General features: G+C 43.9%; 2 protein-coding genes across 5 annotated transcripts in view; both read right to left on the bottom strand.

Annotated features, from left to right (window-relative positions):
* Positions 1-1,540, bottom strand: part of ZNF512 (zinc finger protein 512) — a 58,375-nt gene extending 56,835 nt beyond the window's left edge. Inside the window, exons 1-2 of one of the 4 annotated variants that reach the window (XM_064295161.1) lie at positions 1,340-1,540; positions 741-799 (exon numbers count right to left, since the gene is read on the bottom strand). In XM_064295161.1, coding sequence (XP_064151231.1) covers positions 741-799; positions 1,340-1,369 — 89 coding nt within the window. In that variant the 5' untranslated portion in view covers positions 1,370-1,540. The remainder of the gene's footprint in view (positions 1-740; positions 800-1,339) is intronic. The other 3 variants (XM_064295160.1, XM_010592001.3, XM_023550547.2) reach the window with 3 other exon arrangements.
* Positions 1,541-1,549: 9 nt separating this feature from the next.
* The window catches only part of SPATA31H1 (SPATA31 subfamily H member 1), a 63,966-nt gene continuing 45,954 nt past the window's right edge, over positions 1,550-19,561 (bottom strand). The window contains 4 exon segments of the mRNA XM_064294763.1: positions 1,550-7,749; positions 7,843-7,898; positions 8,358-18,436; positions 19,437-19,532. Coding sequence (XP_064150833.1) covers positions 2,080-7,749; positions 7,843-7,898; positions 8,358-18,436; positions 19,437-19,532 — 15,901 coding nt within the window. The 3' untranslated portion in view covers positions 1,550-2,079.

Here is a 19,561-nt window from a genome sequence, read left to right as displayed (position 1 = left end):
CCATAAGGCAGCCATCTAAGAAAAAATGTAAATTGAAAATAAGAGATTTTAATTCTCCCTGTTGAAAATAAGGGAAAAGGCTCCTCTCCTCCCTGTTCTTTCAGAATTCACTGTAATTAACACGTAATGGTAAAATTTTTGTTTGTCTTTCTGCAAAGTATACAAATCAAGGATGTTTCCCCAAGGGCCTGGGAGTCATTTCTTTAAAAAATGTATTCATCAAGAAAGCTCACACCCCTACCTCTCAGTTTCCTAGAAAGAGATTAACATAACTTTCGGTATTCTGCTATAAGCATGTTAGAAAATTAGCAGCTTTATCTTAAACATAAATGTAATGAGTTGTATCCATGCAACTACATAAAGGATAAGATTTCTTTCTGTAATCTTTTTAGCCAATAGCCTGTGAAGCATCACATTCCAGTTTAATGCTTATTCAATAATAAAACTTTTCTTTATCATTTTGTGAAAATGTTTCTGGGTTGGGAACAGATTTTGTTTTTTGTAGCTTTTCCCCAACAGCCACTAGCTACAGGTGACTATATACATTTAAACAAAGTGAATAAAATTTAAAATTCAGTTCCTCAATCACAGCAGCCACATTTCAAGTGCTCAGAAGTCATACGTAGCTAGTGGCTACCTTATTAGACAGTGCAGATACAGAACCTTTTCATATCACAAGAAGTTCTCTTGAACAGTGCTGGCGACAGAATTATAAACGGACCTCGGAAAACCTCACTTACTTCTTAGCTCCCACGATCCTCGTGCTCCTCTGCTGCTTAAAGGATGTGGGTCCCGGGGTCTAGCAAATCACAAGCACAGAGTGAGCGCTAGGGACCTCTAAACCTTGACCAAAAAATCGAACCTCCCCCCACCCCCCACCCCCGTGCTCAGGAAAAAGGAAGCTCTCCCGGAGCAACTACCTCAAACGGAAGAAGGCAATACTTTTTAGGAAAAGCGTATGGCCCTGTTTTCCTACACAGTAAAGGGAGGTAACAATGACAAAGCCTTCATCTCCCCCTATTCTCAAAGCCCTGTCCCACATAAAGGCTATAAAACAGAGGCGAAAAGAGAAAATAATGGATGTGGGAGGTATTTAAAGATGTAAGCGCAATAAAACTAACGGCAATCTGGAAAGAAACCGAGTCCAAGGAGATGGAGAAACAGACGGCGTAAAGTAGGAACAGAAAAAAGGGGACAGGTGGGTATGACCTAGAAGGGTGGGGCCTACGACGGGCTGTTGATAAAACCAACTCTGGGCATGGGACAAAAGCCAAGGACCGCGTGTTCCGGGCTCGATAGCGCTACCCCTAAAGCATAACGGTCAAACGAAGAAACTCACAGCGGGTACTGCACCAAGTCTGGAAGACATCACTCCCTCTCCACGCCTAACGAATTCACCCAGAGGCTCCGGCCAGACCAACGCCACTTCCGCTCTCCTCTCCTCTCCCGGATGTGGACTCGGAATCGCCTAGCTCCGTTCTGAAAGTCTACTTCCGCCTAGCAGCTTCCGAGGGGGCTGCGGCCGGAGTAAGTCACGTGACGAGCCCCCCCCCCCCCCAGATTCCTCTGAGAACCCGCCAAGCGGAGGGATTGCGTCGTGGGATCCTGGGAGCTGTGGGTGGGGCTTGGCACAAAGGGGAGGAGTGTGGAGCCTTAACGTGGCGCCACAGCACCTCCAGCTCGTTCCTTTCGTTTGTGCGACACCTAGTGTCGGTCCACCCTCCCTTCAACCAGCACGAGGAGTGGTCTCTCAGATGCACCTGAAAATCAAGGTCCCATTTAATTATGGACGCTTTATCTTTAAGTGTTACGGCTGCTAACCAATGGGTCGGCAGTTCACCAATGGGTCGGCAGTTCAAATCCGCCAGGCGCTCCTTGGAAACCCTATGGGGCAGTTCTATTCTGTCCTATAGAGTCGTTATGAGCCGGAATCGACTCCACGGCACTGGGTTTGGTTTTGGTTTTGGTTTATTTATGTTAGAGAAATTACAGACCGAATCCCCCGCAAGAATGGAGACATAGAAGCCCTTTCATTGGTGAGGGCACAGGAATTGGAGGCAATGGGTGAGCAGGAAGAAGCTAGGAAAGGGCGGTTTGACAGTGAATTATGGGGGCGGACCTCTCGTCCTCTGCTAGCTTCGGCCCTCCAAACTGGCCCTGCTTCTGTGTTTTTCTGTGTTTGAAATCTTTAGACAAACTGTGTCTAGGCCTCTCCCCATGGGAACTGTGCTTGATTCTCTCCTTAGGAGGACTGTCTCGGGTTTTTTTAGAAGAACCGTGTCGGGTTCTCTCAGAGGGGCTGCTATGGGTTCTCTCAGAACGACTGCGACGGCTTCTCTCAGAGGGACTGTGACGGATTCTCTCAAAGTGACGGGGTCGGCTGCTCTCAGAAGGACTGTGTCTTCTCTCGGAGTGACTGCATAGGCTTCTCTCAGAAGGACTATGTCTTCTCCTCGCAGAGTGACTGCGTTGGCTCCTCTCAGGACTGTGTCTTCCCTTCTTAGAGGGACTGTGTCTTCTCTCAGAAGGACTGTAGTGGTTCCTCTCAGAGGTACTGGGACGGCTCCTCGCAGAGGGACTGCGATGGCTCCTCTGGGAGGGACTGCGGCAGGCTATCTTGGAGCGACTGCGATGGCGCCTCTCTGAGAGAATGCGTCGTCTCCTCTCGGAGGGGCTGAGACGGCTCCTCTCAGGAGTGTGATGGCTCCTCTCAGGAGTGTGATGTCTCCTCTCAGGAAGACTGTGTCGAGTTCTCTCAGAGGGACCGTAATGAGTTCTCTCAGAGTGACTGTGATGGCTCCTCTCAGAGTGACTGAGACGGCTCCTATCAGAAGGAGTGTGATGTCTCCTCTCAGGAAGACTGTGTTGAGTTCTCTCAGAGGGACCGTGATGAGTTCTCTCAGAGGATCTGAGACGGCTCCTCTCAGACGGACTGTGAGGGCTCCTCTCAGAGGGACTACTGCGGTGGTTTCGCTCCTTGAGTGTGGGTTTCTCTTTAAAGTGACTATGTGAGATTCTCTTCACAGAGGAACCATGCAGAATTCTCTCCCTGGCCTGAACTCTGTTTCCTGGCTTGGACCATTTCTTAGACTCCTGGGTGGAGATTTCAGTTCCGTAGCTTTCCTTAGCTCTGCTACTACTGTCATTTTGAACTGTACCCAAAGGCTGTCTGATTGAGGTGGTTTGGAAAGTGATATCTTTTTGGGAAACTATGGACTTGGGCAATTGGGGAGGTCTGGACTGGGAAAAGCTACCTCTTTCTGGCTGTTCAGCTAATCTGAATTGGTCTTTTCTTCCCTGCTTAGTGGTTGGGCCTGTGGGCATTGTCTTGACAACTGGCCTTCTTTCTCTTTTGATATCTTTTGATAAGTGATAGTCTCTGGCTTTTTGTTTTAGGGGGGAGTTTTTGTTCAACCACAAGTTGTCTGGCATTTCCCTGCCCTCAGGCTTCTGCCCAGTAGAAACCACAATTCTGCGTGCTGTTTGGAATGCCTGCCTTAGGCCCTGAAAAAGCAGTTGCATGAACGTGGGTTGGGAGGATTTCTTAGATTTTCTTTTTAAAGAGGCAGGAGTTGTCTGAGCTGCTGCAATCCTCTTCCTTCTTAACTGAGCTGGTAATTCCCTGGAGGGACTCTCTATTATGCTTCTATTGCTTTGTGTTCTAACTTCCTCAGTAATTTTCTTCATTGGATATTTTGCACCAGGGGTCTTTTTGGGTCTCACCTTAGCCCATTTTTCATCCTGATTGCTTTCAGAACTACTCTCTGGCAGGGAGTGAACTTGAGTGAATTCGTAGTGCCCAGACTCTTGAATTTCTTCTGTCTTTCCTACTGAGTCAGGGTTGCCATGTTGCCTTTGCCTGATGTGGACTTGTACAGGAGTAGGAGACTGGGAAGGCCCAGACCAGAAATCTGTGGTGGTAGTAGAACTCTTGGAGGTTTGAGTATAGATTTTAGCTTTTCTTTGTGAGGATGATATAGTGTTCTTTGGTATGATGGGTCTGTCTCTTCTGTGATACTTTGGAACTTGGGATCTTTTCCCAGTTCGCAACCTAAAGCCAAGATCCAGTTGAATCTCACCATGGCCTTCAGGAGTGCTTACAAGGTGGAGCTGTGGATAGATAAGAAGGTAAGGCCCAAAATTGGCCTGTAATTTATGACAACAATGAAATCCTGAACATCGGCCACACTGTAAGCAGATAGGGTATTTTAGTACCAGACCTGTAGCTAAAGGTGGAGGCACATTGGGAGGTAGTTGGCTCCTTAAGAGCTTCGCTGCTATTTTTAGCTGCAGGTCTTGTAGCTGGAACTGTTCCAAGAAGTCAGTCTTAGCCTGGGAAAGATAACTTGGCTTGAGGGAGTGCTGGGGCTCAATAGTCCATTTCTGCGAATCACTCTGTGAGTTCTCACTCTCTTCCACTGGAACAGAATCTTTACTAGTGAAAAATATCCTGAGGGAAGACTCTGACTTTACTGGCACAGGAATCTGGTCCCCTGTATGTAAGACAGGCATATGTTGACTCACCTCCTGGGACATATCACTGAACCTTGAATTTGTTTTCTTTATTCCCACTATAGTCCCAGAGTATTGCTGTATTATGGAAGACGTGGAGCCACGTGTCCACATCCTTATGGCCGTTCTCTTCTCATGACCATGGCATGAAGTATGTCTCTGAATGTAGTTTTTGACCACTGAAGGCTGAGAAATAGTACCCTGACCCTTCTCTAGCAGGCTCTGGGGGAATTTCATCAGTTCTGCTGGAACCCCAAATAATTTCTGAATAGATTGACGGGTATCTGCAGTGGTTCTTTCTGCTAGAGATATTTGAGAACGACGTTTCTTTTCCATAGTGGCCCCCAAGACATTTCCCAGCATTACCATATTGGAGAGATATTTTCTAGGTAGTCGCTGTTTCCAGGCGTGACTCTCACAGACATTCCGTTGTCTGCCAAGGATGGACCAAGTCAGCCCTCTTGGAACACCTGATCCTGCCTGTGAAATCCTAGATCGTAATCTCCAGCTTTGTGATGGATGTTGGGCTAGGCTCTTAAGACCATGTTCCCATTGAAGTGAGTTGTCTAGCTCCTCCATCTGCATTCTTTTGGTCTTCTCCTTATGTATGACATCCACTCTTGGGATCTCAGAATGTGGTGTTTCCACAGTGATAGTTGTGCGATCACAGGATTGGTTAAGAAGGTCCAAAGGAAGGGCTGAAGACTGTATCATAGTAGAGTCTATATAGGACTCTCCAGACTGCAAAATATCTGTCTCAAGGTTTTTTATATCCAAGTCTCTTGATACTCCTGGCATTTCGGAGTCCCAGTGGCCTCCTAATTCAGATGTATTTTTGACAGGGCTTGAGATGAGTGGGGATGAGGAGCTGTGTATGACTGTATAATTTCCTACTTGTAGTTCTTCTCCTGGTGTTAACTCCTCGAATTCTCTATTGTAATACACCTGTCCTAGATTCAAATCCTCAAATTCCATGACTTGAGGAGGCCCTGTTTTTATCCCTATAGATTTCATAGCCTGAAGATCTTGTTTATGAGTCACCACTATAGGTTTCTCAAATGGAGATGTTGGCTGTGGAGTTAATTCTTCAGATTTCACTTGAATATTTAGCCTTGGAGTTAATTCCACAGGTTCTACCAGTTCTTGCAGGTGTGATCTTAGGAATAAATCTGAATATTCCCTTACTTCAAGCCCAGGTCTTAGGGCTACTTCTGTTGGTTCTACAAACTGAGGAACTGGCCCTGGTGCTAATTCTTCAGACTTTACAATTTGAATTAGTGGTCCAGGAATTAACACAGTCTTTACAATTTGAAACCCTTCCAACTCTATTATTTCCAAAACTAGGTGTGTTGGCTCTGTGATTAACTTCTTAGATTTCACATTTTGTAGCCGTAGCCCTGAGGTAAACTCTAAAGGTCTCATATCTTGCAGTTTTGGAGTTAATTCAACAGATTCTACCATTTGAAAGGTTGGCCTTGGGGTTAACGCCACAGACTTCACAACCTGAATTGGTGGCCCAGGGGTCACTTCCACAGATTCAACAACTTTTTGGGGGGTCATTGGGGTTACCCCTACTGATTTGGAAACTTGAAGCTGAAGCTGTGTCCTTGCTGATTCTCCGACTTGGTCAAGTGGCTTTGGGCTAATCCTCATAGATTCTATAATTTGATCTGGTGATTCTGGGGCTGTCCCTGAATATTTCATACTTTGATACCGTGACTCTTTTAACCCCATTGGTCCCTCCTCTTGCTGCCATGTTTTACAGATGAGCTCTTCAGATTCTGCAACTTGATCTGTTTGCTTTGGGGACAACTCTAAAGATCCCTCCATTTGCAGTTGTTGCCTAGAGGTCCAACCCACAGATTCTGGAGCTTGATGTCCTAACTCTGATATTATCCCAGAAGATCCCATATGATCCCATGACATTGCAGTCAATTCCATTGGTTCCTCCACTTGGACCCATATCTCGGAAGGCAACTCCACAGATTCAGGAACTTGATGTCCTAGCCCTGGTGTCATCCCTGGAGATTCTGGGACATGATGTAATGACTTTGGAATCAATGCTACAGATTCTTTCCTTTGCAGCCTTTTCTCAGGGATCACCTCCACAGGTTCTAGGGCTTGAGGATAGGGCCTTGGGGATTTCTGTATATATCTAGTGTCTTGACTTATTGGCTTTGGGATCATCCTAAGGGATTCTTCCCCTTGAAGCCCTGCCTCAAAAGTCAACCCCACAGTTTCTGTAATGTGATGCTTTAGCTCTGGGGTCATTCCTTCAGATTCCACAACTTTCTGCAATGGCTTTATATATGACACCCCAAAATCCTTAACTTGAGGCCATGACTGAGAGTGTAACTCTAGAGTTTCTGGGACTTGGTAACTTTTCTCTGGGGTTAATTCTAGTGATTTTGATCCTTGACCCCCTAGCAGTGGAGTTAGATCCACAGATTCTGGTACTTGAAGATCTAGCTCGAGAAGCATCCCTGAAGATTCACTGGCTTTACTCATGGGCTTTGGGACAAACCCCACAGATTTCTGTACAGTTTCTGGGCCTTGACATGCTGACCCAGGTGTCATTTCTGAAGATTCTGTGATTTGATGAATTGGTATTGAAGTCAAATTCACATATTTAGGGTCTTGATGCCTTGGCTTAGGGATCATCTCTGCATATTCTGCAAAGTGCCACTCTGTCCTAGGGATAACCTCAGAGAATTCTGTGATTTGATAACCTGGTTTTGGAGTTAGCTCCTCATATTTCACTTGTTGAAGCGGTGTCACTGGTGCTAACTCCATAGATTTTATAGTTTGCCGCAGAGACGTTGAAGACAATTCCATACATTTTGTACTTTGCAATTCTGACTGTGAAGTAAATTCCAAAGATTTCACACCTTGTTGCTGTGATTCTGGACAAAAATTTGAAATTTTGACACTAGTCAACATTGGTCCTGGTATTACCTCCTTAGTTGGCTCTGGTGCTAACACCACTGATTTCACACCTTGGCAACCTGAAGTCAACTCTTGACAATCCGTACCTTGCTGTTGAGACCCTAGTGTCAACTCTACAGATTTTACATCTTGAAAACATGGCTCTGGTGCAGAAACCACTGCTTTAACACATTGTGACCTCAGGCATGATGTCAACCCTAAGGAATTCTCAAATTGACATTGGGGCCATAAGTTTGACTTCATAGATTTCACATCTTGAGAGCATGGCTCTGATAGAAACACCGCAGATTTCTGATTTAGGCAAGAAATCAACTTCTTAGGATTTACCTCTTGAGGTTGTGACCCAGATTTTACATCTTGAAAACATGACTCTGGTGCAGACACCACAGATTTCACATCATGCCGTCTGAGGTATGAGGGCAAATCCTCCGAATTCATACCTGGAGGATGCAGCCCAGGGTTTAACTCCACAGATTTTACTTTTTGAAAACATGGCTCAAGTATAGACATCTCAGATTTCAAGTCCTGAAGCTCGGAGCCTGAAATCAAATTCACAGAATTTGCACCACAAAGCAATGGCACTTTGTTCATTTCTACAGATTGTGTATCTTCAAGCAGTGGCTCTGGCGAAAATACCACAGATTTCACATCGTGTAACTGAGGTCCCAAAGTAAACACAGATTTTACAGCTTGCCGCTGTGACTCAAGGTGGTTCATCAAAGAATTGACTTCTGGAAACTTTGTCCCTGGTGTCAACTCAGAAGATTTCACACCTTGCAAATGTGGCCCAGGGTTGAACAAAATAGCTTTTGTACCTTGAGGTTCTGAGCCATGATTCAATTCAGAGGGTTTCATGCCTTGCATCTGTGGCCCTGGATTGAACTTTATAGAATTTATACATTGAAGTTTTGGCCCTGAATTCAATTCAGAAGAATTTATACCTTGTAACTGTGGGCCAGAGTTGAACTTTGTCCCTGGGGTCAATTTAGACTTTACATCTTGCAAATGTTGTGCAGGGTTGGACACAATAGATTTTATATCTTCAAATCCTGAACCTGGATTCACCTTAGAAGATATCATACCTTGGAATGTTGTCCCTGAAGTCAACTCAAAAGATTTTAAACCTTGCAAGTGTGACCCAGGTTTGCACCCCATAGAATTCATACATTGGAATTTTGGTCCTGGATTCAACTCAGAAGAATTGACACACTGTACTTGTGGCCCGTGGTTGCATTCCATGGGTGTTACTCCTACAAATTGTGACCCTAGAGTCGATTCAGACTTCAAGCCTTGCAAATGTGGTCCAGGGTTGAACACCATAGATATTTCACTTTGAGTGTCTGTCCCTGGATCCAGCAAAGAAGAGTTCATACCTTGAAGTTTTGAAACTGGAGTCAATTCAGAAGATTTCACACCTTGCAAATGTGGCCCAGGGTTGCAGCCAATAGAATTTACACATTGAGGTTTTGGCCCTGAAAAAAACTCAGAAGAATTCACACATTGCAAATATGGCCCAAGGCAGAACACGTTAGATTTTATACCTTGAAGCTCTGGCCTAGGATTCAACTCAGAAGATTTTTCACCTTGTATCTGTGGTCCAGGGTTGAACTCTACGTATTTCACATCTTGAAGCTTTGTCTCTGAAGTCAACTCAGAAGATTTTTCACCTTGTGTCTGTGGTCCAGAGTTAAACTCCACTGATTTCACACCTGGAAACTTACACCCCATGGTCAAATCAGAATGTTTATCACCTTGAAACTTCTTACCAGGTTTGAATTCTAAAGATTTCACACCTTGAAGCTTTATCCCTGGGGTCATTTCTGAAAATTTCACATCCTGTAAGTGTGGTCCAGAACTGAAACCCATAGCTTTTACATCTTGAAGCTTTTTGCCCATGATCAACCTGGAAGATTTTACATCTTGCAGCTGTGGGCCTGAGCTGAATTCCGCTGGTTTCACTCCTTGATGTTTTGTCCGCAGGACAGACTCAGAAGATTTCACACTTAGCAACTGTGGCCCAGATTTGAATTCCACAGATTTCACATCTTGAAACTTTGTCTCTGAGATTAACTCAGAAGATTTCCCACCTTGCAACTGTGGCTCAGGGTTGAAGTCCACCAATTTCACACTTTGAGGTTTTGATCCTAGGATCAGTTCAGAAGATTTCACAACTTGCACCTGGGGACCAGGGCTGAATTCTGTATGCCTTACATCTTGAAGCTTTGACTTTGAGGTACCTTCAGAGGATTTCATGCCTCGCAACAGTAGCCCAGGGTTAAAGTCCATAGATTTGACACCTTGAATCTTTGTTCCCAGGGTCAACTCAGAAAATTTTGCATCTTGCAACTGTGAGCTGGGGTTTAACTCGATAGATTTTGTGCCCTGGGACTTTGTCTCAGGGGCTAACTTAGAAGATTTTACACCTTGCCATTGTAGTCCAGAGCTGAACTCATATTTCATATCTTGAAGCTCTGTCTGAAGTGTTAACACAGGTGATTTCAACTCTACAGTTTTATCGCTTTGCAGTTGTGGACCCTGGCTTAAAACCCCAGATTTCACTCCTGGAAGCTGTGGCTCTTGTGCAAGCACTAGAGACTTCACATCTTGAAGCTGTGTCCCTGGGGGTGACACTAAGGTTTTCACTTCTTGCAGCTGTGGTCCTGGGGACAACTCAGGACATTTTAAATCTTGTGTGTGAAGCCCAGGTTTGAATGCCATAGATTTTATACCACAAAGCTTTGACTTTGAAGTCAGGTCACATGGTTTTATACTTCTCAACTGTAGATCAGGTTTCAAATTTACAGGTTTGGCACCTTGAGATTGTGACCCAAGATTTAGCACTAACGATTTCACACCTTGAAACTCTGGTCCTGGTATCCATTGAATAGATTTCATACTTCCAAGCTCTGGCTGTTGGTGTAACTCCACAGTTTTCACACCCTGAAGCTCCGACTCTGAGGTTGACTCCAGATTTTTTGCTTTTTGCTGCTGTGGCCCTGGGCACAACTTAGGGGTATTCACAGTCTGCCACTGTGGCCCTAGGTTGAATGCCATAGATTTTTCACCTTGAAGTTTTGATCCTAGAGTTAATTCAGATGACTTCACACCTCTCAACTGTAGCTCAGGTTTCAACTCTACAGGTTTGACACCTTGAGATTGTGACCCAATATTCGACACTACAGATTTCCTACCTTGGAACTCTGGTCCTGGTATCCACTGAACACATTTCATGCTTCCAAGCTCTAGCTCTTGGTTTAACTCCACCGTTTTCACATCTTCAACCTGTGGCTGTGAGGTTGACCCCAAATTTTTCCCTTTTTGCAGCAGTGGTCCTAGAGACAACTCAGGGGTTTTTACCCTCTGCCACTGTGGCCCAAGGTTGAAATCCATGCGTTTTTCACCTTGAAGTTTTGATCCTAAACTTAATTCAGATGACTTCACACCTCTCAACTGTAGCTCAGGTTTCAACTCTACAGATTTGACACCTGGAGATGGTGACATAATATTCAACACTACAGATTTCCTATCTTGGAACTCTGGTCCTGGTATCCATTGAACACATTTTGTGCTTCCAAGCTCTGGCTTTTGGTTTAACTCCACAGTTTTCACATCTTCGAGCTGTGGCTGTGAGGTTGGTTCCAAATTTTTCCCTTTTTGCAGCTGTGGTCCTGGGGACAACTCAAGGGTTTTTACGCTCTGCCATTGTGGCCCAAGGTTGAAATCCATGCGTTTTTCACCTTGACATTTTGATCCTAAAGTTAATTCAGATGACTTCACACCTCTCAACTGTAGCTCAGGTTTCAACTCTACAGGTTTGACACCTCGAGATTGTGACCCAATATTCAACACTACAGATTTCCTACCTTGGAACTCTGGTCCTGGTATCCACTGAACACATTTTGTGCTTCCAAGCTCTGGCTTTTGGTTTAACTTCACAGTTTTCACCCCTTCGAGCTGTGGCTGTGAGGTTGACTCCAAATTTTCCTCTTTTTGCAGCTGTGGTCCTGGGGACAACTCAAGGGTTTTCACACTCTGCCACTGTGGCCCAAGGTTGAACTCCATGGGTTTTCCACCTTGAAGTTTTGACCCTAGAGTTAATTCAGATGACTTCACACTTCTCAACTGTAGCTCAGGTTTCAACTCTACAGGTCTGACACCTCGAGATTGTGACCCAATATTCAACACTACAGATTTCCTACCTTGGAACCCTGGTCCTGGTATCCACTGAACACATTTCATGCTTCCAAGCTCTGACTTTTGGTTTAACTCCACAGTTTTTACACCTTCAAGCTGTGGCTGTGAGGTCGACTCCAGATTTTTCCCTTTTTGCAGCTGTGGTCCTGGGGACAACTTAGAGGTTTTCACACTCTGCCACTGTGACCCAAGGTTGAACTTCATGGATTTTTCACCTTGAAGTTTTGATCTTAGAGTCAATTCAGATGACTTCACACCTCTCAACTGTACCATGGGTTTCAACTCTACAGGTTTGACACCTCGAGATTGTGACCCAATATTCAACACTACAGATTTCCTACCTTGGAACTCTGGTCCTGGTATCCACTGAACACATTTCATGCTTCCAAGCTTTGGCTCTTGATTTAACTCCACGGTTTTCATACCTTTAAGCTGTGGTGGTAAGGTTGACTCCAGTTTTTTTCTTGTTTGAAGCTGTGATCCTGGGGACAACTCAGGGGTTTTCACACTCTGCCACTGTGGCCCAAGGTTGAGCATAGATTTTGCACCTTGAAACTTTGGTCCTAGAGTCAATTCAGATGCCTTCACACCTCTCAACTGTACCATGGGTTTCAACTCTGCAGTTTTAACACCTAGAGATTGTAATTCTAGAGCTAACTGTACAGATTTTGTACCTTGAAACTCTGGTACTGGAATCCACTGCATAGATTTCATACCTTTAAGCTCTGGCTCTTGGTTTAACTCCAAAGTTTTCTCACCTTGAAGCTGTGGCCCTGAAGTTGTCTCCAAGGGTTTCACTTGGTGCAGTTGTGGTCCTGGAATCAACTTGGAAGATTTTTTGCTTTGCAACTGTGGCTCAAACGTGAATGCTTTAGGTTTTATACCTTGAATATTTAGTTCTGGAGTCAATTCAAATGATTTCATACCATTCAGCTGTAGCTCAACATTGAGGTCTGCACATTTTACACCTTCAAATTTTGGTTCTGGAATTAACTCTAAAGACATCACACCTTCTGACTCAGACTCTCTCTTCAATTTTTCTAAATCCACACATTTTTGGTCTTGTGAGAATATTACAGATATCTCACCATCCCGTTCTGGTCCAGGAGTTAAATCCATAGCTGCCATTCCTTGAAATTGTTGCCTTGGGGATAAGTCCACAGATCTGACTTCTTGAAACTCTTGTCTTTTGGTTTCATTCACAGATTTTACCACCTCTCTCTTTAGCCTTGGGGTCAACTTCACCGACTTTACACATTGTGGATCTGGATTCACTCCTACAGACTTTAAACTATGAAGCTTTAAACATGGAGTAATTTCCACAAATTTCATATCTTGTATTTGTGGCTCTAAAGTCAATTCCTCAGGTTTTACACCTTGTAGTTGGGGCATTTGGAGCACCTCCATAGATTTAACGCCTTGAAGCAATGGCCCTGGTGCAAAAGCTATAGAATTCTCACCTTGCAAATTTGACTCAAGGTTCTGTTCCACAGATTTCACATCTTGCAGCTGTGGACCTGGGACCAACTCCACAGTTTTTAAATCTCGAATTTTTGAACCAGGAGTCAACTCCACAGATTTCACAGCTTGAAGCTTGGAACCTGGAGTGAATTTCACAGATTTGACATCTTCTACCTGTGGTCCTGAGGTTATCTCTACATATTTCACACCTCCCACCTGTGGCTTTAGGTTCAACTCCTCAAAATTTAAACCTTGAAGCTTTGAAACTGGGGTCCACTCCACAGGTTTTACATCCTTCAACTGTGGTCTTTGGATCAATTCAGAAGATTTCATACCTTGGAACTGTGGTTTTCTGGTCAACTCAGAATGTTGTATCTGTGGCTTTGAGACTAATTTATTAAAACATGGTACTCGGTTCACCTCTACATATTTTACATCTTGAAACAGTGGCTCTGCTACTAACATCTCAGGCTTATGCCCTTGTCTCTCTGGTCTTGGGATCAACTCCATAGATCTATCGCCTTGCATCCTTGGCTCTAGGGTCAACTCAAAAAGTTCTGCACATTGCAGCTGTGGCCCTGAGCTTAACTCTGAAGACTTCATACCTTGAGGTTGAGTTCCTGGGTTCAAATCAAAAAATTTGACGTCTTGTAGCCATGGCTCTGGGTTAAGCCCCACCTGTTTTATACCTTGAAGCCCTAGAGAAATCCTTGCTGATTCGGAATCTTGCAGCCCCCACTCTGGGGTCACCTCCACAGAATTCTCACCGTGATCCATTGGTCCCGGGATCTGCTCCCCAAATTTGACACCTTGAAACTTTTGCCCTGGAGTCAATCCAGAAAATTTGACATTTTGCTGCCATGGCCCTAGGTTCAGTTCCTCAGATTTCACAACTTGAAATCGTTCTGAGGTCAATTTCACAGATTTTGCACTGTGAAACTGTGATTCTGGAGGAGACAGAACAGATTTCATATCTTCAACCTGTGGCCCTTGGCTGAACTTCAAAAATGACTCTGGTACAAACCCTAGAGACTTTACATCTTGAAGCTGTGTTCCTGGTACCAACTGTACATATTTGAAACCTTGGTGCTTTGGCTCTGATGTCAAATCAGAAAATTTGGCATCCTGCAAACATGGCCCTGGGATTAAGTCCACAAATTTCGTACCTTGAAATTGTGGTTCTGGAGTCAACTGTATAGATTTGATGCTTTGAGGCTTTGGCCCTGGGATGAAATCTGATAATTTGATTTCTTGCATTGGAGAACCTGGGTTAAATTCATCAGATTTCACACCAAGATGTGGGTGCCCTGAGATTAAATCTACATATTTTTCTCCTTGAAAAAGTGGCCCTGGAGTTAACTTGGAAAATCTGACACTTTGCAATTGTGGCCCTAGGGTCAGTCCAGAGGATCTGACACTTTGCTGCAATGGGTCTAGAATTAAATCCCCAGATTTCACACCTTGGAGCTGTGCCCCCTTACTCATTTCCTCTGATATCATACCTGGTGTCAACTCAGATTCTACCCCACTTGTAGTTAACTGTTTGGTTAAATTCATATATTTCACATCTTGCAACTGTAGCTCTGGATCCAACTGCCTAGACTTTATTTCTTGGAGCTGTGGCCCTGAGGTCAACTCCATAACAGGTGGCTTTGGTCCTATAACTAACCTTTTAGATCCTACCGCTAATAAAGATGGATCAGGAGTTAAATCCACAGATCTCAAATCTTGCAGCTGTGATTCTGATTTCTCATCCTGCAGGCTTGGCGCTAGAGTCAACTCCAGAGATTCTTTCTCTAAATATGGTGGTACTGGGGTTGTCCTCTGGATTTTTTCAACTGGGAGCAATGTCAACCCCACAGTTGCTGTGTCTTTATATTCTGATTTTAGGGTTATCTCTGAAGAGTCACTAACTTGAAGATGCGGCCTTGGAGTTATTCCTACAGATTCTACAACTTGACCTGTTGGTTTTTGTGTTAATGCCACAGAAGTCAACTTCACAGTTTCTGTGTCTTGATAGTCTGGCCCTGAGATCATCTCTGAAAAATTTTGACGATATGGCCCAGGCATCATCCCAGCAGTTTCTATAACTTGTTTTGGGATCAACTTCACAGATGCCTCCTCTTGTGACCAGATATCAGACGCTAACCTCCTACATTCTACCTTTTGAGGAGTTAATTCCATAGTTTTCGCACCTTCAAGCAATAGCACTGGAGGTATATTCTCAGACCTGGTATCTTGTAGCCTTGGTTCTGGGGCCAACTCTGTAGATTTTATACCTTGCACTATTGGTCTTAATGTCAACTCCACAGTTTTTATACCTTGAAACTCTGGTGGTAGAGTCAAATGAGCATATTCCATACCTCGCAACTGTGAATTGGGGGTTAAGTCTATAGATTTCCTACTTTGCAATTGTGGTACTGGAGTCAACTCAGTAGATTTTACACTTTGAAGTTGTGGTCCTAGGGTCAACTGGATAGATTTCATACCTTGAACCTGAGGCCTCGGGACTGACTGCAGAGATTTCCCACTTTGCATCTGTTGTGTGGGTACCAACTTCTCAGATTTCACACTTTGCAGTTCAAGTTCTGGGGCCAATTCTATAGATTCCACGGTTGGGGCCAGCTGTCCATATTTTACCATTTGTGGAATTGAGCCTGTGGCTATGTCTACAGATTTCACACTTTGCAACCTTGACCCTAGGGTCAGGTTCTCAGATTTTACATTTTGCAATCCCGGGAACAACTTCATAGAATCCATAGCCTTAAGTTGTGGCATTGGTTTCACCCCCATATATTTCATACCTTGAAGGAGTGATGCAGTAGTCATTACTACAGATTCTGTGACTTGCTGAAGTGGATTTTGACTCATTTGCACAGATTCTGTACCTTGACTCAGCAACCCTGGGTTTGTCCCTAAAGATTCCATTATTTGATGATTTGACTGTGTCAGCTCTGCAGATTTTTTCATTTGTTGCCTGTTGTCATAGGTCAGCTCCATCATTTCTATAGCTTGATGGCTTTGTCTTGGACTCATCTCTGAATATTCTGGTATTTGACACCATGGGGTCAACCTCAAAGGTTTCATGACTTGATGAGATGGTCCTGGGGTTAATGCCATAGAGTCTGTGTCTTGATGATATGGTTGTGGAGTAATTCCCACAGATTCTAGCACTTGAATCCATGACCCAGGAGTCAATTCCAGAGGTTCCTTGACTTGAGATATTGGCCTTGGGGTCAAGCCCTGAGATTCTACAATTTGTGACTGTGGTGCTGTCATTTCTCCCATGGGTGACCCAAATGCTATTGGAGGATGTATGCCTTGATGTGATGGCTTTGGAATCATCCCTACTGATTCCATGACCTTAGTGGGGGGCCTTGGAGTTATATCCACATATTGTACAACTCCAAGTGGAGCAATAGTAGTAGGTGAGCTACAGTAAGAAGTCAAACCAACTGGTTGACTTGGCCTTGGGGTCAAATTTGCAATTTGAAACTGTGAATTTGGGGTCAAACCCCCAGAATCTATAACATGTGGCTGTCCTGGTGGAATTATCCCCATGAAATCCATAGCTTGTAACAGTGCCACTGAAGTTACTTTCCTGTCATCTATAACCTGATACAATGGCCTCGAGTACATTTCCAATGATTCTGTGTTTTGATATGTTGGCCCTGGAGTAATCTTCAGTGGTTCCATAATTTGACTTTGTGGCCTTGACGTCATGCCCACTGATTCCATGACTTTACATTGTGGCCCTGGGGACATATCCACAGTTTCCATGACTGCATGTTGTGACACTGGATTCACTGTTCCTGATTTTATGACTTTATGGGCCATCTTCACTGAGTCCATGATATGAAATTGTGATTTGGGGGTCATCCCCACTGATTCTGTGGTATGTGGATGTGGTTTGTTAATCATTCTCATAGAATCTGTGACTTGAATCAGTGCTACAGGAGTTACCTTCACATTATCTGTAACTTGATTCAGTGATCTTGAGGTCAGCCCCTTCAATTCTATAACTTGATGCTGAGGCCTTGGGATTACTTCTACTGATTTAATGACTTGATGTGATGGTTCTGAAGTTATACTCACTGTTTCAATGGTGTCCATTGGTTTCAGAACTTGATTTGAAGGCCTTGGGAACAAACCCACAGATTCTGTCACTTCTGAATGTGATTCTGAGGTTATCCCCGTGTAATCTATGACCTGAAACAATGCCAATGGAGTAAACTTTATGCTACCTGTGCCTTGATAAGGTAGCCTTGGGGTCCACTCCACATCAGTTACTTGGGTCTTCTGCTGCTCCACCCTTTTCTCTGGAAGACCTACAAGTCTCTGCTCTATACTGAGTTCTAGCATGTGTTTTGGATGCTTCAATAAAGTGGTCTCCTCTTGAAGTTTGCCAACTCCCAAGCTTCTGTGGGGTGGAGTGCCCATGGAAGTAACTCTGGATCCAGGAGTTTGGGGGCCACCTCCAGGTTGTGGCTGCTTCTCTGGGATAAGTGACTGTGAAATTTTGGCTTCTGACCTATTTAATCCAGATTCCAGTTCAATGTTCACATGGAGCTGAAATGATGAAAGATCTGGGGATTTATTGTTGGTGTTTTGCTCAATATTTTGAAGACTGGGCATAGATGACTGGGTTTGGGATTTCTCTGGTTTAGAAACTCCTTGTACTTCAATTAAATAATTCAACATTGCCCATGATTCCCTCACAGCCAGAGGCACTGTTTGTTCCCGCAAAGTACAAACCTTCCAAGCCATATGTCCCTCTAGCTCCCACCTAGCCAGAGGAGAGATCTGGATTGGAGCCCACTCTGGGAGCTGTGGTGTCTCCTTGAAAACAGAATTTGGCCCACAATCTGATGTCAAATGACTCTTGCTCCTTCTCTCATTCTTTGTTTTCCCTTGTTGTTTGCAGAGATTTGGTGATTCAAAAATAGAGTTGATAAAAGAGCTTTGGGGATTTAAGGATGAAGGAACTGCCAAATTCTGAAAAAGCTTTGATTTCTCAGGTTCTGGGAGCCAAAAAGAAGGCGGGGATGGGTCTTGGTTTCTGATCACAGAAGACTGCCTTTTGGGAGAAACAGGTAAACTATGGCTCCGGAATTTTCCAGTGGTCCCTTCAGAAAAGACAGGAAGGTGAGATGGGCTGGAGATGTTGCCTAGTGATCCAGAGGAGATGCTGTGGTCAGTAGAATGCTTTGCCTTCTTACAGTCACAACGAGGTAAAACAGGCTCCTGAGCCATAAAAACAGAGGAGTTGGAGGAAGAAATCGTATCCTGTGGTTCAGGCAAAGAGGGTCCCATAAGACTTGATCTAAGAAACAGAGAGAGAAGGTTTCATTTGCTTTGTAGTAAGAAATGGTGAAAAGGGAAAGAGTATGGTCATTTCAAATGTAAAATACTCTTGGCCTGAGGGAGAGAATAATAATAATAATAAAAGGGCAGCTTTCCCTAACATAATTACTTATCCAAAGAATTCCTCCCTTAGGACAAAAAGAGGCAATTGTTCCCATTCCATTAAAAAAATGATCCCTAGACCTGTAGTTTTTTGTGTGTGTGTGTGTTTTTAAAGTTTATTTATTTTGTAGTTGTTGTTGAGAGCATACCCAGCGACGTACACCGATTCAACAGTTTCTACATGTACAATTCAGTGACATTGATTACATTCTTCAAGTTGTACAACCATTCACCCCCTCCTTTTCTGAGTTGTTTCTCTCCCTTTATGTTATCACTACCAGTAAGTTTCCTATCTAATCTTTCAAGTTGCTGTTGTCAATTTCATCCCATATAGACAGCTCTTAAAAGAGCATAATGCTCAAGGCAGATATTTTTTACTAGTTAAGCTAGTCTATTGTTTGGTTTTAAAGAGACCTTGGGGATATTTTTGGTTTAAGATTTAAAGATTATCTCAGGGCAATAGTTTTGGAGGTTTATGCAGCCTTCATGGCTCCAGAAAGACTAGATTCCTTGAGACTTTGAAATGCTGTTTTGCAATTTCCCCCTTTTGATCATGATTCTTCTATAGAATCCTTGGTCAAAATGTTCAGTAATGGTAGCCAGGCACCATCCAGTTCTTCTGTAGACCAGTAGTTCTTAAACTTCCTTTGAACCTGGAACTTTCTCCTAATCCCAAAACTAATTCTGTCTCCTCTCCGTCACTTTCTTCTCCTTCTCTCCCTCCTCTCTTTCCTCTCCCTTTCCCTATACCTCACTCCTTTTTTCTTTCCTTTTTCTCTTCCTCCTCCTTTACCCCTTCCCTCCCTCTTAAAAGTTCTACCACCTTCAATCCTGCCTAAAAACTACTATTCTCTGACCTTGCACTTTCCAGGTATCTGAAGATGTGTTGAAGACTCCTGTCCATTGACCAGAGTACGTACTCCTGGGTCCAGCCCACAGGGAATCCTGAAAAGCTGAATACAACGTAGTACGTTAACATGAT

This window comes from Loxodonta africana, chromosome 12, assembly GCF_030014295.1.
Source record: "Loxodonta africana isolate mLoxAfr1 chromosome 12, mLoxAfr1.hap2, whole genome shotgun sequence".
Classification (NCBI taxonomy): domain Eukaryota; kingdom Metazoa; phylum Chordata; class Mammalia; order Proboscidea; family Elephantidae; genus Loxodonta; species Loxodonta africana.
The sequence above is the reverse complement of the archived record's forward strand: the minus strand, read 5'-3'. Positions and strand labels throughout refer to the sequence as shown.